This window comes from Bombus impatiens, unplaced genomic scaffold, assembly GCF_000188095.3.
Source record: "Bombus impatiens unplaced genomic scaffold, BIMP_2.2 scf_0463, whole genome shotgun sequence".
NCBI classification, from domain to species: Eukaryota; Metazoa; Arthropoda; class Insecta; order Hymenoptera; family Apidae; genus Bombus; species Bombus impatiens.
This window is the reverse complement of record NT_176882.1, coordinates 1,428,168-1,454,302: the sequence shown is the minus strand read 5'-3', so window position 1 is coordinate 1,454,302 and position 26,135 is coordinate 1,428,168. Positions and strand designations below refer to the sequence as shown.

Genomic DNA, 26,135 nt, shown 5'->3' with positions numbered 1-26,135 from the left:
ATCAGAGACGGGAGATGCCTTCCTGGATCCTAAAACACACCAGCTGACGATGTCGTGGCTGAAAATAATAATTAATAATTCGAATTAACTCGTCTTTTCTGATTAGCAGATTAAAGCGATATATGTGGCATAACAATACTGATTATAACGTAATTTTGATTTATTATCTTCGATTATCGTACGTTCGAGTTACATCCAAACGATATTATTTCAAAGGAAATTAGAAGACAAGGAAGAAAATTCTTGAAAATATTCCCTCTAACCATAATACTGCAAAGTATTCAAAGATTGGTCTAATTTCCTTTAATGTTAGAACTGTCGACTAAAATATAAAGCTCGAAAATATAAAGGAAATGCAAAACATATAAAGTATTATATAGGAATTTTCAATGACACGGTCGTAAGGCCGTACGTAAAGTATCGGACACGCGATGTGGTCTACAAAATGGTTGCATAATGCGCTGATTTTTATCCGAGCAGCATATGACTATCCAGATGTTGTAGCACGAAGAAGAAGCTTTTATCTATCTATCTATATATGTAAGTATTTTACAAAGAATCATCTGCAAAAATACACCGTTACAAATGTATAAAATAGCCCTGAAAAATCTTGAATTAATCGTTTTTTAACCATCCTCGTACTTGTAACGTTAAATTGTCAAATGAAAATTTAAAGCTACTTAAAATTCCCTCTGTTTAAACAAACTCTCGAATCACCGATCTTCTACGATCAGAGGAAAATCACGGGTTGTTCACTTCGGATTAAAATGTTCTAATTAAAATCACTTAAAATTCCTTTTGTTTGTGCAACGCTCCAGATTCAACGCCAACGCAATGTTCGAATCACTGATCTTCTACAATAAGCTTCGCCCAACTCTCAAACCGTTTACCATTACGGACGAACAGAGGCCAGAAGAGACGGTTATTCGTACGTATCTCGGTAATGAGGTCCCGATTCTGCGAAAGGATATCCTCCGCTTTTGTCTCTTAACGCTGCTACCGCGTGGTTTTCTCCGGCCAACTGGATTAACCAGCGCGCACTTATCTCCTCGCCGAGAGTATTTCATGCAAGTAAATATAAAAGAGCCGGATAAGGCAGTCGCGATATATTTTCTATCCGTATAGGGTTAACCCTAATCACGGATATCGTAGTTTCATGCGTGTCGAAGGTAAACGGAGCGACCAACCCTAGATTCGCTATCGAGAGACGGGCTCGTTACACCGCGACATGGACACGTTTTAACAAGGAGATATCGTCTATGATCCTTCGAGAATCTCCTTTTACGTCTTTCCTGCGTAAAACGGCATCTTTAACGAGCCTCGCCTCGCATCCTATCGACCTATCGTCCAACTTTTACCGTCATTTGAATACCGATTGTAGAGAGAGAGAGAGAGAGAGAGAGAGAGAGAGAGAGAGAGAGAAAGAGAGAGAGAGAGAGAGAAAAAGAGGGAGAGGGAGAGTCATCGTGAATTACATAAAAAGTGATACAAGTTATGGAATATATCCTGATGAAGAATTTTTGAGGATTCTTCGAGGACCTTTATCTTTCTGATTCACACAGTACATATTTTTATATCAGAACACGCAACGTATAAACTCTTCATATCTCAAGAAATGAAACAAAACTGCAAAGATCTCAAGAATTTTCTAATAACTTTTTACGTCCATCTCATTTACCATGAATACCCTAATATGTCTGATATTCTCATTTCTCGGGCGAGCAATTGAGTATTAGTCAAATTTTGGCTAACGGGATAGACAAGCTAATATCCTCTACACTGCTGTCTTTTGCTCACGATCGTAGAGGTACAAGTCAATTTCGCTTCTTTCCCGCTCTTTTACCTGACATTCGAACGATACATCTCAAATTGAGTACCCGATCTTACATCGTATTTTAGATATTGTAGGTGCTTCTTTGCAAAACTAATAATTCTCACTAGTAATTCTGTTGCGTATTCGCTAGGGATTTATCCACGAGCATGTACATCGCGAGAAGAAGACAATTTCAACAAAAAGAGTCTATCGACTAGGGAGGAAACGATTCGAAGAAGCGGTCGCAATGATAAACCAGAAAGTGCTCAGGGAGGAACGTGCAGAGGTGGCTGGAAATCGGCAAATCGACGGGTAATCGATGAACTTCGAGTTCGTACCTCGATTTTCTTACTTGTACGCGTTCGTTCGAGCATAAATTGGTCGTAAGTGGCGCGATCGGCCGTTGGATACTTAGGAAGTAATGTGGTCTCGCCCGAAGCGTTCGGATCGGTGCTCGGAACGACGAGTGGAACTGGTTCGAAACCAGTCCGAGGCGTCGAGACTTGTCCGCCGATGCCAGTGCCGCGATACGTCATTTACTGGCATAAAAAAAAAATCGACCGCTACTATGGTCATGGATACTAATTGAAACGTGCCGCGTCTCGTTAATACGCGAGCTTGCTAATTATTGCTTAATGATCTCGAAGCGCGCGGTATCTGTGACACACGCAAACATCGATATCCTTTGGGACATAGCGATCGTGAATTAGGCGTATCGTTCGATCGAATGTGACCTTCGCCGTGATTATGATCACTGTTCGACGGGTAATTGCTGGTAGCTTTGATAAGAGCATTAGATTATACATAGTAAATTACACAGCCGATTATATGATTATACAATGGAGTTTGAAGGTTGAATCGATTTGACGGATTCCTGATGAGATTTGTGACGTGATCGCTTAGGAGGAATGGAAGCTTAGGAGGCAGATAGGTATTTATCAGAGAAGTCAGTGAGGAGGGAAATTACAGAGCTTGAGATTTTGTTAGAAATTGTATTTAATCAACTGTATGGGTTTGTACTACTCGCACGTGATGAATATATCAAAAGAATACAGTGGCTAGAAAAAGTATTGGCGTATATTTTTATTTTACAATGATATGTTTTTTTACTGGATTCTGTGCGTTACATTTTCACATTGTGGAATTTTTATAGTTATGTAAAAGCAACACTAAATGATACGAAATTTAGTCGCAAGTTAGGCTTGTGTTGATAAGCGAAATTGTAGGAGATCCAATTTTATTAGAAACTTTATACGTATAGTCAACCATATGTATGACAGTATTGAGAAGATATGAAAATATATTGATAGTTGGATATAAATCGCGGTTACGTTAGTAAAAATAGCAGAATCGCGAAGATGTATTTATCATAGAAGCGTATAGCAGCTGTTATTACTCAGCGGAAACGTTAGCCTCGTAAATGTTACTTTAGGTTACAGTAGATACAACGCGTACACGCTAAGAGCATCGAACGAACAGCGATAAATTTCTACGTTGTCGTGTAACACCGGCTAACGATGACAATTTGTCGTTTAGCGCCATGAGAATGGCGTATCATCGAAGGAGCGCGACGAACGAAATAGTATCGGAAACTATTCCTGCATCGTTCCCAACAAAATCAAAGACTCCATCGAGGAAGACTAAGTGACTTTTCATCAAATAATCGTAATCTTCGCTAATCGATTTGAACAAGTGGAGAGCCAAATTAAGAAGAATCTGTTCTCACAGATCTCTGTGCGGTTTGCAAGGGTTGTTAGTGGAATTTAACTATCATTTATGTGGAATTAAGCGTGAGCCAGTCCACGAAGGTTGCAGGCTCAATGGTAGCGCGAGATACCAGAGCGGTGCTACGCTAATTCTCGCTTAAGCACAATTTATAGCTTAGCAGGGAACGCTAGTTTTCAGATAGAGAAACAACGGACAGGTTCGAAGGACGAAACTTTGCATTGAAACATATGGTTATTTCAAACTACGGAACTTTGTATAGAGTTTAATTATTTATTCAATAATGTAATATCGTAACAGGAAAAGCGTATTAGATAAAAGAGAATACGCGATATGAAAACACGCGACGTAGACCACTGGAAATGTAATGAATTGTGAATACGTCGATACACAATGTTGGAGAATGGCATTTCGACTGGGAAAATTCTGACAGGGACAAGCGAATGATTTTGGTCACTTCCTGCTACTTAATTCTTCATTTCTACGAATTTCTGTATTCATAATAATAATAAATTACGAATGTTTGAGTAAATCCATATTTTTATTAACATAATTAAGAGAGTATTACTAGCTAGGTATCTAAATATTCGAAATAATCTTTGGCTTTTTTACTTTCGTCTGGTTTAAAGAAAGTGTAAAGAAACATAAGGCAAAACTATTTTCTTCGAACTATTCTGAAAATTTATTAAACGAAAATCTCAAACCGAAAAATCTTTGGCACCGAAAGTGCTCAAATACTTACAAGATGAAGAAAATATAAATTTTTGCAAACATGGATGAGATATTGTGAATACGTATTAAAGTCCATTAAGCTGCCAGACTGCGTGTGACGGCATATCCTCTCTCGGTGAATTATGTCGTTGGAGCGCAAGAAAACAAGGAAGCTTTTAAAGTGATTCTTTTTTTCGTTCCTTTTTCTATTTTTTCGTTTCTTTCTCTGTTTTTCCTTTGCTCATAAGAGAAAATCGCCTTCGATTCCGTTGATCGAACTTCAATGCAATCTGAGCTTTCGAAGCAATTCCATAGAAAATATCCTTGGTACCGCATCAACCGTAACGAATGATCTTCTCCGTGGAAAAATCTGGATATTTTTAACAGCATTCTCTCTATCTATTTGTTTTACTTTAGCACATTTAGCTTTGACGATAGAACCGCCATTGGATCGCGAACGTCGCGATCAACAAGGGGAGACTTTGCCGAGGAGTTCAAGCGATAATGTCGGAGGCAATCGACTATGCGTTCAAGGCGAAATCGACCTTGTGATTAAGTATTTTATTACGTGTTACTACGTGGATGGGATTTCTTTATAGTGGAAGGTGTATTTTATGCAGAGTACAAAAAGTAGCGCGATCTACATATAGCTAAGATTTATTTCACTGGTAGATAAGCAGCTGATTTAGAATCTTCGAACTATGTGACGACGATAAGCTCCGTTTACTCGTAACTTTAATTACTATCTTTTCAAATTAAAAAGATCGAAGAAGTAAACTTGAAAAAGTGCTATGCAGTATATACTGTGCAAAATTTTTAGACCATCCACGGATAACGATCTCGTAACGATGCAACTCAAATCACAATCTTAATCCTAAGTCCTAAATTAATGTCATAAGATACGGATAGACCGATTTAGAATGATGTATGAGATGAAAGCAGATCAAAGACGTAAATAATTTATTCAAAATACGACAAACTTCCTGTTTGATAAATGGCACAGGACTATTGCATGGTACTGTGTATCCCTTCGTAAGTCCCTTTAAAGTCAGATCTGAAATGAATGGTATTATGAGTTCTTCCTTGTGTGGTATTACCATATGATAATCGAATTAAATTAACGAAAAATGATATTACAATATATTATTATTAAAACATATCATTGCTGTTAATTCTTTAACCGATTTCATACGTTATAGGAAACACATAGAATAAAACAACAGGCTTCACAGGATCGGTCAAAATCTGCAATTGGGAAGAGCTATCGATGGTATAATGTAAACGAGCAGCCTTTCAAGCACTCTCTTCTTCTACGCCATCCCTTCATTTTCATCGAGGAAGCGAGCTTTAACAGCGGACAAAGTCTCCGTGCCTGGAGCAATAATGTCGGAGGCAGCGATGCAAGTCAAAGGGAAGTTCAGCCCCACAGCCGAGAAAGAAACGGAGCTCGTAGATGGACATTGAAGCTGCCCCGGAAACGGAACTTCGAGAAATCTTTTTTTAAATGCTTCGGCGAGAACGTCCCTCTCAATGGTGGCGAACCATTTTAATTACCATCGTGAATATCCTTTTCTTCCGTCTTCCATTCGAACGCTTACATCATAAATGGAATTTTTCCTCGAAAAGTTTTAGAACGAGGAGGAGAGGAAACACGGAGAAACGAAAAGGTAATGGAATGGAGGACAAAACGACAGCGAGATGAATTCACGATAGAATCGAGATCGCGTAATATTCGACTTACAATGTGGTTTCTTTTCCAATCTCCAATGCTAAATCGTGACGTTTTAACTCGTGCCGGATCTTTGACACGGTGACTGAAATTCAAAGGGAAAGACGATCCTCTTCGTTTTATCGATATGAAAGCGGTAACACTTAATTCGAGCATCAGTATAAAAATAATCCCCAAGAATTATTAAGCCATCTTAGTGTCGTGTCAAATAATATCAAAAAATAATATGTCATTTAACACTATAACATAATTTACGAATTTAATAGAAACATTTACAATTTTACAATTGAAAATAATAAGTATATACATATGTACACCCTAAAATAAAAAATTGTATTTCTATGTACACTCACTGTGCTCTTGACCCTTTTGCGTATAACGTAAAGTGTTATTCATTTTTGAAAATAACTGATTTACATTTAAAATTTGAAATTGCCTTTCTCCTTTATTTTCACACCATTCGAAGATTTTCAGCTCTTTCCTAGGGATTCGAATTCCTGTGATTCGATTGTAAACCGCCACCTTGGTCTTAAGCTCACCGTTACAGCTAATCTCTTTCATCTATATTTTACTTTAATCTTTTTCTAGATCTCTGTATTTGGTAACTACCTATCATTGTAAATGCATGCATTCCAATGGATTCATCCCGTATAGAAATAAAAAATGCAGTAAGTTGTATTTTATATAGCTGTAATTTGGTCTATACAGCAGCGTTAAAAAGAAAAGATCGTTTCCTAGACGAAATTACGCGAAGCTCTACGATACTTAGTTATGTATGAAACTAGTAAGCTTTTCCTAGCTTCGAATAGAGTATTCGAGAAAGTTTCGTGAACGATTGTCCTATTAACCAAAGAGCATCTGCTACCAAGGTTATAGGCAATTCCGTAAACGATAGCTAGAGTGGCTGGTTTCTCTAACATTCCAACCTTCTATATCATCCTCTGCTTTATCTTTGCTTCTATCTCTCTTGGCTAGGCGCGTTTACCCAGACCGGAGAATTAATTAATCAGACAATAGTGGCACCCTGATAAATGGCCGGCACGGAAGCGCATGATCGATAAGAGACACCGTACTACCCATCAACGGTGTTACATGTTCTCGACAAAGCGATGAGACGCACGAGGACCGTTTCCGATTCGATCGACTCTGTCAAGATTATTGGCTAAAATGGATTCAGAGGCCGTAAAGCGGTTTTCTTACGGTGAATTAAATAATACGAGTCAATTCTGCTAGACAGGAATTGATGTTGCCTGGTTGAGGTTGAACTTCGTTATCCGACCTTTCATTTTTCACAACAGTTTTTGGTACCGACTTTGTGGAGTGAGTTTTTGATATTACTTACAGTGGACATAGAAAGCACTCGTACAAAGATTAATTGCTAAAACCTTGTAAAATCGCGTACATTGAATGAAGAAATGAATATAAACGTACGAATATAACATACGTGCAATGGAATGTCTGTACACTTGTCACGTTGCGATCAAATCTACGAGTTTAAAATATTTATTGCAAAAACAAGAAATAATTATGCAATTAGTATTTAATAAGATTTCTTTTTAATTCTATATCTTCGCAGTGCTTCGTGGAAAAATAAAGATATCCGTCCAGTACATACTACAAGCGTACCAATAAATGATCACTTACAACGTATTCAACCATATGATATATGCTGAAAGAGATAACGATTGATTCAAACCAGCAGAGGTCGATCGAGTCGAAAGAGCATTCATCAGTGTTTCGCGGAAAAATAGAAATATCCTTTGATTACTTACTATAAGAAGAACGCATCTATTTTCAGAGGTTACACCACCGCATCCGAGCCAGCTACCGACTACAGCCAGGACACCTGCGACGATCAAAGCGTAAGCTAGCGCCGGGTACGTCGAGGTCGTCATCAGGGACACGTAGTTGTGCTTCGAAATCACCGTCCAGATACCGATTCCGCCCACTACCAATCCAGATAACTGAAACAAAAATAAACCAGTAGACGCTCAAGTTCTGCACGTTCTGTTAATCTTTAATTAATCACCGCAATGCTGGGTGCATGAGGGATAAAACACGGTTGAATACGCGTTTTATCCTTTCTCTTGCGCGTTTACGCGCTCAGAGCCAACAGAATTTGCCTATTCGTTTTTCTGTCAAATAAACCTGCACGGAGTAAGTGATTCGCAGTTGGCTTTTCGGCTAATCGTATTTCACCCTATGCTAAACTCGTTAAGCCATCTCCGTGTACATACTAAACCTGTATACGCCATTGTGAAAGTTACCATTTGCCCACGAGATACAATCAACGTGTCTAAGTTCAATTAATTCGTTCGATTAAAAGTGTAGTAAATGGAAACAGTATAATGAGGTTAGTGGTCGAAGTTTAGGATTTTCGGCAAGAATTCAATTCACATGTATTAAGAATCATAAGGATTTAGAACAGAGTTCTAAATGCAATATCTAGTCAGAAATAGTTCTTCCTTTTGTAATATGTACATTCCCGCTTCTAAGGATTGTAATAACGTATTATACTTATACCGAAAATTCACAGAGTGATATATAACAACATATGAAACACCCAAATTATAATTTTCGTCGTTAATTTTAACAGTCAAAACGAATATCTATTTCAATTCTGTTTCTTTAATTGAACCCATGAAAATATACATATGCACTCTGAATATTGTATATATTTTTTAATATTATGTGTATTCTGTGCAATTTATTTACGATGTAGCTATATGATGGATAGGACGACGATATCGTAATGGCGTATATAACCATGACGTCTTTGATACGTCAGTACGTTTTATTCCGCCGATATCGAAGTTCGAATTCCATCGAATTCGGTCATAGTGCAGATACGGTCACCGCCCACGAACAGTCGGTACACAACGTCGAACGTCGTCGATAACCGTCCGTGCCCTTCCGTATCTTTTCTCCACGACGATTTATCTATTTTTTCGTTTCTCCTTTTCTGTATTTCGTTTCCATTTTTCTCCTCTTATTTTTTCGCTGCCTTGATTCCGGGGAATTTTTGTTCGTCCGGCCAGTGACAACGCGGTAGCGACGCCAATCGCCTCTCCCGCGGGAGCAGCGGTGGAAAGCACTAGGAGATATACGGACAACGTCCACGTAAATATCGGTGGACGCGCGATATTTACGGTATCCAGGAATGTGCAGTGTACGCGGTCAGTGTGGTCTGTGTTCGTGCAATGACCAAGCTTCTAGACACGTGTGTTCGACGAACCAAACGTTCCTGGCCATTATCCGTGCTACGAAAGATGCACACGTGAGATCGTACTTTATCGTTACCGGCGATAATCGTGCTAGAATTTTTTCGTTTGTAACTATTCTCTTGAAATAATGTAAATTCGTGGAGAATTAGCAGATTTTCGTAATATCTTTTCGTAGAATAGTTTTTTATACTTGCTCCAAATGTCTTATTGTATTATTAAATCGTTGTATAAACATTGTACAAATATGCCGTGGAAGAATATTATTCTTATACAGACTTAATAGAGTCTTGTTGTAGCATTGTATCTCTTTTTACTCCACTATACGTGAACGTACTGTTTTCTTTTAGAAGTACAATGTTTTTATTCTTCCCTTTCTTCGAATCTATGCTAGGAACTAAAACAACTAAGTTTTGGAACGTGTTGGAATAACAGTCTAAGTGTAGTTCGTTGTTCTTCGAACTATACAGAAACATTTGTGTTGAATATACATGGATAACATTTCATTAATTTATTTTATCCGAAATTGAAATAAAATCTTGTACGAGGCTGATAGCTCAGCTGAAATTAACGTGTCATATTTGTGTGACACATAGTAACGAATGCGTTAATTATATAGTTAATTATCTGCCAATCGTATCCAGGTTAATTATACTGGTATAATGTTGCATCTGTATCCAAATTTGTTTCTCATTAGCACATTGCTTTTTCATTTTTTTATTTATTTTAACGATTAAGAAATTAAAGATTATTCGTAGCTACCAATGTTATCCTATAATGTTAAAATTTCCCTAGTGTATGGTACAGTGTGCGACGGTATACATAGATTCAGGGAAACGGAATCTCCAGGGAGCTCGATGAATCAAAGCAGTAGTCCAAATTTAGGGTCATAATCTCATCCTACTCGTGTAAGTCTCTCTAGAAAGTATCAAGTCCAACATATGAAATATCTGTTTTCTTTGGACGAAATAGGTATGCTTTTGCTTTTCATCGGGATAAATATTGACATACTTTTGTTATCGAGATATAATATTTCCAATACTACTTCTGAAAAAATATTATTGTTCTAGATTTTATAAAATCTTCGTGGATTCACCTCGTTCTTTATCTTCAGAGCTGCTGGTATCTCTAGAAGAAAATTACAAAATCCAACGACGAATAATATGTTCCTTAGCAATGTTTTATACACTACAATAAAACAATTTATGTGTTCAAGAACTATGTTAGTATCATCTATGCAAAATGACTTTTAAAATAGATATGTAACTAAAATTTTATAGGTATATATTCTTTCGAAGTAGAATATTCAGGAAGAATATGTAATTCTCGTTAAAGATAGAATATCGAAGACTTTGCAGCGCTATAATATATAAACGATACAGGGAATGGAAAAACATAAATCAACCTTTACTTCTACATAAACCATACTGCAGGCAATCTACGCAAAGGATATGAAGCGTTCAAACGGGCATTTCATACGTTACAGCCTAATATAACCGGGATTTGTTTTTGACCGGAAAGAAATAGTTGCCTGTCATATATCCTAACGTTCTACGTGAGCACATATTGCAAAAATTATAAAACTTTTCTATCTCATCGCATGCCGCCGTAAATTTTCGAAATGGCCACGATCGAAAAAGGGTTTGCATCAACGGTTAATCGATATTCTTTTATCTACGACGTTCATCGGGCCGGTTCTTTTCGGGGCTGACAGAACGAAACCGCACCTACGCATTACACCATATATCTTCGTAGAAAAATCCGGCCAGGAATGTTTCGAATCCAAGTTGATATTGGTACATACTGTATAGCATGTATCTGAATACTTAGAGGAACTCTGTACACATGAACATATTATGTGTGTTTTACGAAACGTTTTGAAATTTCATTAGCACCGTAATGCGACCCGAGTAACATGATTATATTGGTAAAGTTTGAAACCAATTTGAAAGTATATATGTGTATAAAGTGTACGGAGTAGGTATACGTACTATAAGTTACACGATATTTAGTGTAAGTATACGTATATTTGGCAGAGATCAGACAATTATTTAAACTACATATATACAGCGTGTACCAATTCTTTTTATCAAATATGTGCTTGCAATACATATTTTGTAATTGTTATATACATTTTCAGATTGGTTTAAAGTTTTACCAATATAATCGCTACAGCCGTGTCTCGTTACGATGTTGATAAAATTTTATAATGTTTTATATAACACACACAAGATATATAATATGTATATGAACATTTTCTACGGTAAGTAGTCTCCAAATACTTTCTTGAGTCAGTATATTTCTCCGCGATGCGCTTGAATCCCGGTGGCTCTAGCATCGAACAACTCTGAAATATCTCACTGCGTGGAAGCTGCTCGAGGGGGCAGCGATTTATTATTTTATCATAGTCCCGATGCCGAAGGCGGCCACGTACCTCGGCCACGGAGTCGTAAATCTCGTATTATATCGTAGATACCATAGGTGGATTATACTTTGTATCTTTGTACGATACGGTGCATAAGTATAGAGTAATCTAATTACGGATGAACTTGAACGACACAGGTATATTCTCTGTTCCAGTTTGAACAAGAGCAATCGATCTTGCAATTAGTCGCGACAGGAGGTTAAAAAGTTAACAGAAAAAAAATATTTCTCAAATCAAAAGCTTGAAAATATGAGAAAAATATCATCGTAAGATCATTTTCTGATGGATCTTTAGTATCAGAGAAGAGAGTTCGCGCGACAAGAAAGAGGAACAAAAGTAGAAAACGTAATTTACGATTAGTATTCGCGATGAAATATTTATGACGTGTTCGGTTGAATATTATTTACATACATATAAGTTTCGAATAGCGGAGATATTTACAATCGGTGAAGTCAAGTGCGTAAGAGCGGAGACTTTCTCCGCGAGTAGACGAGATTATGCGCCATCGTATTTTTCCAACATGTCGATGGTTACGCGCGATGAATAGCTCGAGTCGAGGCGATCGGCATTCTGTCGCGTGGTTCCCGTCGAACGTGAATCCTGGGTGGTCTGCCAGAACGGCAGGACCACGTACAACGCGATCAAAAAGTTGTTACTGCTTCCTATAAAGCGATTTGGAAAAGAGAAAATAATGCGTACAGAAACATGTACGAGTAAAGAGTCTATAGCGGCTGCAAAAAGTATTGACACATCAGCGTATTTATTTTATTATAGCACTCACCTATTAACTAAATTAAATGCAAGCATATTAAAACTTGATGGCATAGAAACGAAACGTAGAGTCTGATAAAACACTGATAAAAAATACCGATAAAATGGTTCAAAGTGTATAACACACCTCACATATGAAAGGTATCTACAAATGCTCGAATACATTTCATGCTCCACTGCTGTATTAAAAGAACTCTTCATTTAATTGTAACTTTTTGCGCTCTGGCTCCAATACGACGTAAAATGCGAATAATAAATTCAAACAATGCTATTTGAATAACGCGGAACATATTTCTTGCGTTATCCTACTGTACAAAGCCAGCAGTCTGCCTTGGCCCGCTTAGAACAATGGATCGAACGTCGTCGAGTTATGGGACTCGGTTCCAACCATAAGCGGGCCATTTTCGGTTCGATCAAGCCGAGCCGAAAATAAAAGGACCAGCCGCGTCGTTTTTATCTAGCTTGCTCAATTAGAGGAGCGCTGGATTTCGTCTGTTCCTCGAGGCCGACCGCTAACTATGCACGCGCGACATTCGTCCCAGTCAACCTAAAAGCCTCGTTTGGACAGGTTTTCTGGAATTCTTCGAGGGACACCGATGTCTCCCACAAACGCCCCCGCAACTCCCTTTTGCTCTTCTCCCGGAGGGCTTTAAGACCTTTGTGCGTTCGTTTTCCTGAGACGCGATGGTGACTTATCTTCTTCGAGGGATTATGAATTTGGAGAGCAAATAAAGAGACGAGTGTCTAACGGCGCTCCACGGTCATTCTTTTACCACGTTGCGCTCCCCATCTGACGGTCGATGGGGCAGAAAATTCATTTCCTTCTCGCTATTATTTGACGGGTAAATTGAATTGTATTGGCAAGAATTATTATTGCGATGTTGGAGGGTAACAGAGATTACGTAGTTTTGGAAGAAGATATTACGAAGAGCAGTGTTTCTGAATCTACATCGAAGGATAATTAAGTCTCTCGGAAGATTAATTCTTCTTATATTCTCAATATTATTGTTCACAATCTTCTTACACGATTGAGCCAATACTATTGGTGAAATTTTATAAGCCACCAGTTACAAGTTGTAAGAATGAATTCTCCTGCATAATAACAACGTGTTTGATAATAATGCGAATGAAAGTTCAGAAGCAATTTTCATAAATTACACGTCATCTGATTTCCTATCTACATACTTCTGTATTTTCTCAGTATATCTTCGCTTGTCGTACTTAATAATATTTAATAATTACATTGTACGTGATACAATTTAAGATGTAAAAATTGTTATATTATTCTTGGCACTTTTTTTAAATCTTCTTCGCCTTATAACATACGATAAATAAGAATTTGTAGCAATTAGAAAGTGTATTCTTTTTGACGAAGTTACGTTGTAATAGTAACGTCATAGCTTCGCTCATCCCCAAGATCGAGCGACGTTTGTTCGAGTCTAACAATCTTTTCGTCCGACGGTTATAAAATATTACACTGCTAATTCCATAAATCGTGGTACACCCTCTCTTGAATTTTTGCCAAGATTTATGAGGACGGTAACTAGGTACGAGTTGTATAACTTGCACGATACGATTACGACCGCCGAGCAAGCTATCCTACACCGGCAACGACGTTGTTTTCTTTTTTTATTATTTTGCCAACATTTTCTTTACGTTGCGTCGTTACGAAGACCTCAGGCGTCGTTCCTTAGTTTCCGCGCTCAGTTTCGAGTCTTTATACTTGCCTTTAACTTTTTCCGTTTCAATTTTGCTTTTGTTATGATACTTACAGTGCAGTTTAAATAGTAAACGATGTAAATGGTAGAAATTAAAAAGTAATTATTCTACTTGGAAAGAATGCGAATTCTATGAAAAATATGGCCACGAAAGTTACAAGCGGTTAGATGTTTATGCAAATGGATATTTTTACAAGAATCACATACGAAGAATTGAATTTTGAATATAAAAGAGAGAATGTTCTATTTTCGAAATATAATTAAATTTGAATTAAATGTTTATAATATAACTGTATAGATAAATAAATTTAACTAATCCAACGTATTTTCCACCATTTATTCTCACTTTAAACTTTTAAAGTAAAGTAAGCGTTAAAAGTCCACGGGTTGAAACTACGGAGGTTAAAATTGTGTTAATAAAAGGAAACGTCCGCAGCGTTGAAATAACAAATAATATAAGTGCCCAGGTTAACAAAGCAGCGTTTTTGTTCATATTGGAAATCTACGTTGCTCGCTACTTCAATTTCTCGATTATATCTGCAAAATTTTCGAAACGAGACATTTAATAATAACAATTGGTCTACGTTAATGATTTTCAGGATCCATATTAATTTCATCTGTACAATCCCGACGTTAAATAAACAGAAATCCGCCTGTTATACTTTTGCGTTGTATTTGTAACAAAGCTTCCTCTCCGCCCGGGCCAGTGGATTTTAACTGACACGGAATATCCGCTGTTACGCAATGCACTGGCTTTTCACGTCGGATCACGTAGCGGCGCAAAGTATGTCGGGGATGCGTCTAATTTTAAGTCCTGCCCGTTGTATCCGCGAGTTACGTGCAAATAAGAATTCGCCTGTTTGCATGTCAACCTATATATACATGCTTGCATCAAATGTCGGCCAAATTGAAGCCAGAAACGATGAAATTTTCGTGCTTTGATCTTTGATCACGCAATGATCTTCGTTCCCGTTATTACATGATTATGAATAGATCGCAAATATTTATACATTTTTATATTTTTGTGAACGTAACTAAACAAATGGGATTTAAATAGAAATTTGTGTCATGTACTAAATATTGTAACAGATACTTTACTTCGAGTGTCTCGAAATATTCAGGCTATGAACCTCTTATTTATTATTACGAATCGTGAATGATTCAATTTCTACTATTATCAAAGTTGTTACTTCATATTGGTAATTTGTAACTCGAAAAATTTTGCTGATGGTATTAGTTCAACTGTACAACACGGTCCCGAACGCAGTCAATAAAAATTGAATCAACGAATAAGAATTTTAGTTAATGTGGTATTTCATCAATCCGTTAGCTACGCAACAACGTTAATTGTTCGGAAATTTCCTGGTTCGCATTATAGTAAATAGAAAAAAAGGTAGGGCCAAAGGAAAAACAGACAAGCGGCCTGATGGTTCGATGATTTCTCGCGTTTAGTCTCGGTGCATTCTTCGGTACAGCTGCAGCTGCCACGAGATATCATCGCTATAGCAGCCTGTTGTTCCACTCCCTTGGCATGATACTTGCGTATACGTATACTATACTATATATGTAGAACGCAGGGTACACGCACGATTTATGACGGCCGTTTTAAGGCCACCGGCACCGCTTCGTAATGCCATTAATGATAAACAATTTCGACGCTGCGTGCCCACCGCCAGAGACTCAACCGCGAAACACGAGAAACTTAGACGATGTCGGTTAATTTAATGGAATCATTTGCAGCGAGAGCTTTACGATAATCGGTCGAACCCCCGGGCACGACTCCCAGACTTCGTGCTATGAAACGCCAGTTCCCTCTTCCAGACTTCCTGTTCTACGTCTCTGTTATATAAGACACGGTAGAGCAATCAAACAGGAAATTAACTAAAGCAAAATGTTAATGGAGAATAGAATTTGCTTGTTCGAAGGTTCATTTTCGAGAAGATCGAGTTTGAAAATGAGTGAGGTACATGCGAACTTGGATAATTTCTGATTGAATACGAGAGGAAAAATTCTACATACAAAAGTGAAGATTAAAAATATTCCATTTGAAGCTTCATTTCCGAGAAGATCAAATCTGTAAACTGGTCAGTCGTGCTACTGTGAATTTGGCTCATTTCCAATTCGATACGCTTGTAGGATAAGGGACCCTGTCTATACGTGAAAATGAATCGAAAATGTAGAATAATCTTTTCTTCGTTTGGAGCCTCGTTTTCGAGAAAATCGGGTTTGAGAAGCGTTCAAGTACGTACGTGAACTTGGCTAATTCTCAATTCAATACAAACGGACAATTTGTTAAGAACCTTTTTTTCGTACATGCGAATATAAATTGAAAATCCAGAATAACCATTTTTTTTCATTTGGAGCCTCTTTTCCAATTATATCTATATAATAGTTTGAAGAGTGGTAAAAAATACGTGACTAATACGCAATGAAATACGAGTGGACAATTGATAAGAGATTCTGCACGCGAGTTTCATTCAAATTGACAGCGATATACATATGTTTAACGCTAAATTGAAAAAAAGAGAGAAATTGGTAATACAAAATTGATTGGCAACACAGTGAGTTTTTAAATTTGATTCTCTGTGAAACACGAAAAATGTTATTTTTATTTTTCCCTTGTACCATTCGTTATGCACTTTTTAATGACGGTTGAATCTCGTTAGAATAGAAGCTGTTCGAAATATTAATAAATCGCGAAATTCGAATGTCTCTAAACGCGCAGAAATGCCAGAAATCTTAAAAGACAATGGGAGCTATTAATAGCCTCTGTCCAATAAATTCAAATAATCGGTCGCTGTAGTAGCGATACACCGAATTCCGGCCCAATTTCTCGCTAGATCGATAAGAGAGTCGGAGAATGCAGCGTTGGAAATGCTCGCAGAAATTGGCGGGCGCGCGTGACATTCCGTCCAAGTTTATCGACTCGGGGATCCATCGATCTCCAGCCGCTGGTCGCAATCGATCGAGAAGCATTGCATGTATTCGCGTGTTGCACGGTAGATCTCAGTTTGGTAGAACGTCGTTCTAAGAGCAGTTTTACATTAATCGGTCTAAGCATGTTGGACGAGAGATTCGTCTTGTGCTCGAGCGTTTGAAATCGAAGGTGAGCATCCTATTAGCATAAGAACCGAGAAGATCTCTTCGCGAAAATAGCTGCTGTCTTATTTACAATGTGTCAGAGATGATCATTCACACATCCGCGATTTTATTCTATGCGCACTAGTAAAACGAAGATGTACGATAAGACAGGTTTATTTGGGTCATTTAAGCTTCAAGATCTTCAAATTCAATCTTCAACTTCGTACAGAATAATTCAACTTTGTTATGTATCATGAAACGTTGTTAGTCTTTGATGTAATAACGAAAACGTGAGAAAATATCATGTACCTCGGGTGCAGCGGGGGAAAATATAAAAAATGAGAGGATGCTCGAAGGTCTTGGAAGTTTTTAATGTTTTGCAGGTCTCGGTAGATGTTCAATATCTGACAAACATTTTCAATATGTACTTTCGTCAAAGCGAGTGCATCGGCATAAGATATTTAATCAAAATCTAAAATGTCCGAGTCTATAATCATATTCGAATGTTCATTGTTCATAGTTTTGAGGAACTTCAAATTACTTTGAAGTTGAAATTCAAACATCCATCGCTGGTCACGAGCAGATCGTGTCGTTTCAGCATCAAACACGAGTGGATGAACGTGAAAACGCAAAACTCGCGGCTACTTTGCGTAATGCACGATCACCGAGCGATGAAGCTATTGAATAACCTTTCAGAGCGCGACAAAGGTTCGCTGTTGAGTCTCGTCCTCGCTTTTCACTACCGAGAACGAGATTCCATCACGGGACTGCGTCCCTGTTCGTTGCACAAAGATTCTAGTTCCGTGACTTCGAGCGTGAAACCGGCCGGAGCCCGGTCCCGGAATATTCCCAGATTCAATCTGCAGGAGGCACGTAAACCCTGTATAGCCAGAGAGCTATTCTATTCCCTAGCGAAATTAGAATAATTACGTGTTACATCGTGTCTCGACGACTCGCGTCTCTCTCCTGACTTGCTCGAGTGTGCATAGAGAAACTACGTTTCGTTTGAGAGGACTTCCCACGTTACTTTTATATTTAAACATCTCTTTCCTTCGTTTCTTCGAGGTTTGGAAGATTTCATGGAACATCTTACTTCTGTGAGAGAGTGGAGAAAAAAAACCTTCGTAGACGGCTCGAGGAAATTACGTTTGACACGCGATGCGTGAATGAGAATCCACCTGACTACTGCAAATTAGCGACAGTTTATTAAAGGTGAACTCAGGTTACCACACGTGGCGTTAGTGAGTTTCGCACATTCTATTTCGCTAGCAAACATGTAGCGATAATCTTACTCTCGTACGTAACTCAAACTGTCTATAATTTTCTCTTTGTATCTACTGTGTATCAAATACAGTTTTAATTACGCGAAGCTACAGTGTAATTCCAAGTGACAGAAGTGTAAGATAAATTCAAGAAATCGTTCGTAGGTCGACTTAAATCGTGTTCTTATAGAAGACAGCAATAAGATATCTTGATCAAGCCCCTGAATAATCAATCTTTAATAACCCTTTCTAACGATCGATTCTTAATAATTAGACACGCAGAAACGGTTTTATATTGACAAATCTTTTTCGAGAAAAAGATTCTACTCCTTAGGGATAAATCTGACAATTTTTACAAAAGAGAAAGCACAGCGCAGCCTAATAAATGTGAAGCTTTAATAGCATAATACGTAAAATTTAGTGTATAAATTTTCATTTCGAAGAAGTGCATTAACATTGCGCGAGATTATTCAGAGAATAGAAACCCAAAGTAATTTTACCATATTTTCGCGAGATACAAATTAACTAGATTTCCGACAAAATATATATACGAGTTTTCGGTTGCGCACAAGAGTTAAGCAGCGTATCGAGTTGACTAACGAACCTAAGTTAACCAGCTCGAGACGTGACAAATTTCAATTATCCATCCTCTTCGAGATAAGTCAGAGACGTTTCCGATACTCGTGAAAAATTCTTCACTCCCTGTTTGACGCGTCGAAGATAATTAAACGGTAAACAGCGAAGCAGAATAATTCGAGCTACGTTCAGGATGGCGGGTGAAAAAGATTTTAGCGATGCACAGAGGATGGTATTGAGAAGTGAGCGATGCGAGCGCGTGGACATTGCTTCACGCTTGATATTTCACGATCGACAAACGTGTCAAGTGCGATCTGTCGTTGGACGACGCACCGGTATGCACGCGCGCCTACGTGCGTTCCTGCGTTGCCTTGTGCGTATACGCGTCCTGCCAGCACGGAAATGCAAGTACCCTAGGGCATGCACTAGGTGTCCCGTGGTATACGTTCGAGCGAACAGCCATTACCTCCCGACGGTCACCGGACTCGTTCTCGTCCGAGAAATAAGCCGGATGACGGTCGTTTCGTTCGTTTAGAGTGACTCGTTTCAATCCTCCGGTTGGCCATGCAATTGCAGTCGACTCTTCTATTTGTATTTTTTTTTCTTCTTCTTTTTACTTATGCTAATTGAGTCGAGGAAGACCTATCGCTACGAATGACTACAATTTCGTTTTACTTATGCAAATCGAACCGACTTAGTCAGAAGACTTAGTTAAATAATTACGTTTGTAATTTTTATAGACGTAGATATGATATAAAGTTTACGATATAAATTAAAATGTAATTACTTTGGTAATTACATAGAGTGGAAAAGTTTGAAAGAAATAGCGTTATACGCGTAATATTTAGAAGCAAGTTAAACATCGAATATAAAAATAGTGACAAGAATCTTTCCGATAAGAAATTCATGGAATATTTCATTTTAAAGTAACGATTTTAACGAGTTTACGGTATAATCCGATGGGAAAATTTCTTTTCGTAATTAAATCAAACTTCCAAACAATCTTTATTTATTCACTATACCGTATAAAATATATATATATATATATAAATATACATTAATGAATTGGTATATAGATGATAAAACAAATGCCTCTTAATTATACCAGAGGACTGGTTATAAACTTTCCCTTAATTACTTCCGTGCTTAATTATCAAATTGGTAGAGAGAAACGCATCAAGATTTCCCGAGTTCAAAGGTTAATCCAATTTCATCAATTAAATAATTGAAATTTTCAGTTGATGAATGCGCAAGCACGTATCCTATGAATAATACCCATATAAATGTACACCTACATCAATAATATTAATAATTGTTAGCATGTGCGTACTTTTCACGTTCATTTAGTGTCGGGCAGTAGAGAAGTAGCGTATAAAATCTTTACGTTAAGCAGACATTAGGTCAGTCTTATTTAAAGCTTGGAATTAGTAGAAGTAATGGTAGGTGCTACGTAGACAAGATTCCACTTCTTTTTATTTCTTCTCGTCCGTTCTTCCCTTCCTTCCTCTTCTTCCCTTCCCTTCTTTTCTTCTTTTTTTCTTTTTCTCCACTTGTGGTTCCTCGAACAACTTTGCCGAATGTTGTTTCGCTGTTTTGGCGCTATTAAACGCGCAGTATTTAACACGGAACTCGCAACGATGCGGCTCAAACGAGCCGCGTGGAATGCGGGAATTACAAATATAATGAGGGGCTGTACCTAATGCGATTGGACCACGCGGCGAGATAATCGTATTTTATTGCGCGAACCATTCTGCGCTCCAACGTTCTATGAAGGAAGTACCCTGATATTCGTTATTAGCGATCGTTAAAATTAATTCGACTTAAGGGACTGCTAAGAGGATCGGAACAGCGGTAATTTTCTTCCGCGAACCGTCCCTGTCACGTTCTCCGCATACCTTCCGTGACGAATAAATTTTTCAATGGATATAATGGAAAAACATTTTCAATTACCAAAGGAATTATTACATACGAATATTACGAATTGTTAATTCATTACGTTTCTGCGATTTCTATAGGTAGTTTCAAATTCCCTTAAACTGTTATCTCGTACAAAACCAAAATTTTGACGAATTCGACTTTCTTTGATCCGGATTAGTTGCTACCGTTCGGACAGTCAGAGCACGAAAATAGTAATTTTAAATACACAATTTACGCCAAAGATCGTCTCACTAATTATTGGAATTCTGGCTAACTGGATAAAAAATACAAAAGGGAATAGGAAATAGTTTCGTTGATTTACGATCGTTGATACCCTAGCAAAAATGTTTCAACCGTTTTAAAACAAACACGCGTGACGCTTCGTCCGCGTGAATTAATCCGGATCGAAATAAAAACGGTGCTACGTCAAACAAGCTAATCCTTTTTTTTTCCCTTCAAAAAATTACACTGGTAGCAGTAACGGTTGCGGTGAAAAGTTTGCCATGAAACGCCACGCGAGTGCCCTTGATGAATAAACTTTTCACTAGACTTTTCCGAGGTGTACGCATGCTTGGGCACGCACAACGTCGGAACAATAGGAAACAAAATACCCTTTCATTTCGCATCCCTTTTCACTTTGTTTCGTGAAATACGATCCATATATTATTAGGTGCATTATTATGTAGAACAGAAGGAAGACATTCAAGTGTGATGTCAAGTCTACAATGAAAATCTCCAGCGTTCTCGAATAGCCAAGTTTGAATGCGTCGGTCCATTATTATTAATCGGTAATTAGTAGTTCAGCCAACGATCTCTACTAGCTATATAATTAAGGCTTCCTACGTAGATGGCCGGTAACCTCCCTCTCTCCCCCTCTCCTTCTCTCTCTCTCTCTCTCTCTCTCTCTCTCTCTGTGAAGTTTCAGAACGGTATTCGAGTTGTCCAAATTGCAGCAATCTTGCACCATGTGGTATGCTACATATAGATACACTTGCTCAGAAACACCGAGGCAATCGATTAGAAGTTGTATAGTAACGATGTAACGATGACAAACTTGCCATCAACTTGGTCGATCGTAGGGCAAAGATACAAGTCTGACGATCAACGTTAAGACCCAAATACTCTTTGATCGGCGCGAGATTCATCGTGCGCTTGATGGCTAATTAAACGTTGAATAACTAAAGCATCGATCAAACGATCGATCAACTGATCCGATAAGGGGAATTTCATTTCTGCGTTTAATTTCCTTCTTATATATATTAATGGTGTTAGATGTTATAGTTTCATGACTATTGAACGTAAACTTGTATTAAATATGCTCGTAATACTTTACTAATGGCTTTAATATCGACGATAGTCGAAAGTAATCAACCAAATTTTCGCTATCGATAATGGTTATTAGACAGCAAAAATATTTTCAGCCACTATGGCTGTGTTATCTGTAAACTACGAATATTTATGTAAATTCATGTTTTTGTGAAAATAATTTAAAGAACAGAACCTAGGAAAAATGGAACTTAATGGAAAATGGATACTGTAACTTTGTATATTTTGTATATTTTTGCATATCATATGCGTTTGTACGTCTTTAAATTTCTCGCAAATGCGTGAAAATCCGCATTCGACTTAACAGCAACTAAACGAATTTCTATCATCGAATGGTAGTATTATAATATTCATGAAAAACAAAATTCATCGTCGACAATGATAATGATTATTAGTAGCCAAAATCAATTTCCATCATCAGTACTGGTTACCAGCAACCACAAAATACTTTTATCGTCGATAATGGTTATTCGTAATAAAAATCAACTCCTGTCATCGACAATGATTACCGTTAACTAACGCAATTTTAATTATCTATGATGGTTACTCTTAACACTAAAAGAATCGATATTCTTCGATCAACTAATTTCTAGAGAAATCTTTTCAGAATTTAGTGACCACTATCCTCCATTTATGCAAAACTTAATCATTTCTTAAGCACTTTTTAATTAAATCTAGTAGGGACAAATTTTCCCTGGCTTTACCCTAACCGGAGAGAAGTCAGGGAGAAGGCAACCGGATCGCCTGTCCCACTCTTTAATTATCCCTTGTTAATAAATCGTGTAATAACTAACTTTGCTCTATCTATTAATCGCTCGATTATCTACAGCTTTAACTCACCTTTTTGCCAACCTAGCCAGCTATTCTACGCTCGTTGATCTAACAAGCGGCAAAGGTATCAGGCTAGTACCACTCTTCCCTCGAGCGTAGTTCGATTCAACTTTGACCGCGAATAGTTTACAATTGGTTCGGTTGAACTTTCCTTTAACCGGGAATCCGTTAGCGATCCGGCAACTGATCGAGAAATCAACGTTTACGCTTCATTCTCTATTCGCTTAACGTCCTACGCGAACACACCTAACAATGAGAAACTATGCATCGAAGGAGGAGGCAGGCAAATTTCTGCCAGCGAAGAAGATTGTCGCCAAGGAATTCAAACGGTTACGTGCCCGAGCGACGGGGAACAGCCTGACGGCGACGACTAACACCGCAGTCATTGGAATAATCCAGTGACTTCGGTCTGGCAGGGTGACTGCACTTGCAAACGCAATCAATGCGAGTAAACGTACGCGTTAAGCGGCCGGCATTGTTGCGCGGCCATTGTTCCCGCGAGGTTATTGTTGCATTATCCCTGCATTATCGAGCCTTATTACCAAGCGAGTTTAAAGTCAGCCATTCAGCTCGATCGAATCTTGCGGCTGCTCTGACCAGCGCGACGATCATCGCGGCGATTTTCCAATTTCGACGAGTATACCAATAGACGTGATCGCTCGGGAATAATCAGACGTAGGATAGACTGGGGTTGGAAGTAGGAGTGGAAGTTAAATATTTCGAAATGTATTTGTTGTCTGTACGTATGGAGTTTCTTAGATGGAGCTTGGACGAACGTTTCTTATGATAGATTATTAGATTAGGAAATTAATCTGATCAACTTTTTGCTTTACAGCTGTATTAGGTTATATGATTGATGTTGGTCTTCTTTAAAAGCTAGTAATTAATTTCCGTGAACTTATTAGAATCGACAGAAGAGAAGAGTAGAAAATAAAGAATTGTAAAGTCTGGTGTAAATGGTTGAAAAAAAATATGTTTGTAACGTTATTATCATTTTACGCGTTTTAATTTATTAAAATGATCACTATGAGAGCTGATGTAATGAAAGATTGGAATTAAATTACACACGTCCACGTTTCAGCGATCTACATAACAGAATAATTTCTCGACATTATAAAGTTGTTGTTTCTCAACGTTTTACAATGTAACACAACGTATTTCTCTGTTACTATGAATTTTTCATTTGTTTCAATTGCTTTTTCTGTTTTTCTGTAATCTAGTTTTTGTTTGATGTAATTTGCATTGTATTTTACTCACTTTAGAGCATGTCATCAGTGAAAATTTGTAATCGAAGTACAGAAACATGACAAGAAAACGTTAACGCATAACGTTACGACCAATCTCGGTTGACGCGGTTCATCCTGTAAGTGCGTCTTTGAATTTTTTTCATTATCACGATCTAGTAGAGCGTAGAGAATTTCATAAGCTTCAGCATGCCCATTCGTCTCTAAAAAGGAGGCTGAATTTTCATTTCATTATCATAATCTAACGGAGAACTTTAGTAGCTCTGGCATTTGAGTAGCTTTCATCGCAAAAAATTTTAATATACAAATTTACTGCATTGAGCAAAATAATTTTATGTATTAGATTAATTTCGAATAAATTCAGAAAAATGTGAAATAATTCATCATGTGAAATAATTCAGAATATACGAATTTTTTAAAAATCACAATTGTTTTACTATCAACTCCACCCACCGTTCTACCCCACGGAATTTACGATAGAATTTCATTCGTAATCATAGAAATTTCATTGTTCTTTTCTATGATTGTCGGAATGATGAATGCGACGATCATTTTCGATAAAATAACAAGAATAGAACATCTGTCATACATAAGGGAAACGATGCACGTGCAGGCAAAATTATGAAAAATGAGACTGCGCGAGAAGGCGGCGGCAATAACAGGGTACAAGGCTCCAGCAAGTTCCTCGCTTAATTTTAATCTCACGGACGTCCTCGGTGGGACCTGCTTCTCAACGAGGCGTCGACATTTTATGCATTAAACTGCGATGCTCCGTGGTAAGGGCTACCGATCGATTCAGAGATCTTTCTGCTCTTTTTTCGATTCCTCTCCTTCTTTCGCCTTTCGACGCTTTCATTCCCGGCCCGCGGCTGCACCTTACCACGCGGACTTCATTAGCATTTTATGGGATGTATCACGATGGGTCACGATGTTTCACCGGCTGTTTACAACGCTCGTACATCCATGGGACGAAACGCGAAACCTTGTTTCCGTTAAGGAAATGTCCCTGTGGGTTTGCGCGTGAATTGGCTCGTTAATTTTTGCGGTATACCTCTCTTTCGACGTACTTTTGGACGAAGAAATTTACCAAGTTCGAAAATATACGCCCTTATATCACCGCCAAACAGAAATTTCAGAGAGTTTAAGCAGAAAAGAGGGACTTTAATTTTGTCTGGAGCGTAAAATGTTAATTCGAAGCCAGTTATTTTCTTGTTAATTTTTACTAATACGCTAAATACATATAAAATAGAAAGCGATAACGGGCTAATACGATGAAATTTCAATGGAAGCTCGAAAGAAGTTTCAAGTACAGCGTGGTCGTAGCATTAAGTCGTTTGATAAAATCGTGCCGATTTTGTGACGATTTACAAGATATTTCGGAAAATGATATTTCTTTGATTTCTCACGAATAAATTTATCGAGATGTCTTTTAAGCTTGCTCAAAGAATCGGATTTCTTTTCGTTTAAGGAATTCTTCGATGCTTTCTTTTCCGAAGAGCAGCCTCTCCGCGAAGAATACACATTCGTTTGCTGTTTGTACTTGCATTTTCCCATAAAAGGAAAACCAAATGTACCACAAGTTTACTTCAGACTGACAAAGGTAGTCGGTACGCACGTCCAAGCGTACGAACCTACTTTCGACCAGATCAATCGCTGTGTTAACTCGACATCCTAACACCCGGAACGTTCCGCGAATTTTTTTGGAATACGGAGAACCGGCTCACGGTTCGTTGATCGAGCCGAGGATCTAGTTGCGGTTGGTTTCATCGATGTCGGCGGGTGGTT

General features: G+C 38.0%; 1 protein-coding gene across 2 annotated transcripts in view; it reads right to left on the bottom strand.

Moving 5' to 3' along the window:
- Positions 1-26,135, bottom strand: part of LOC100749959 (CD151 antigen) — a 90,340-nt gene that overhangs the window by 10,721 nt on the left and 53,484 nt on the right. For both annotated transcript variants that reach the window (XM_003490594.4, XM_003490595.4), the window contains one exon: positions 7,751-7,942. In XM_003490594.4, coding sequence (XP_003490642.1) covers positions 7,751-7,942 — 192 coding nt within the window. The remainder of the gene's footprint in view (positions 1-7,750; positions 7,943-26,135) is intronic.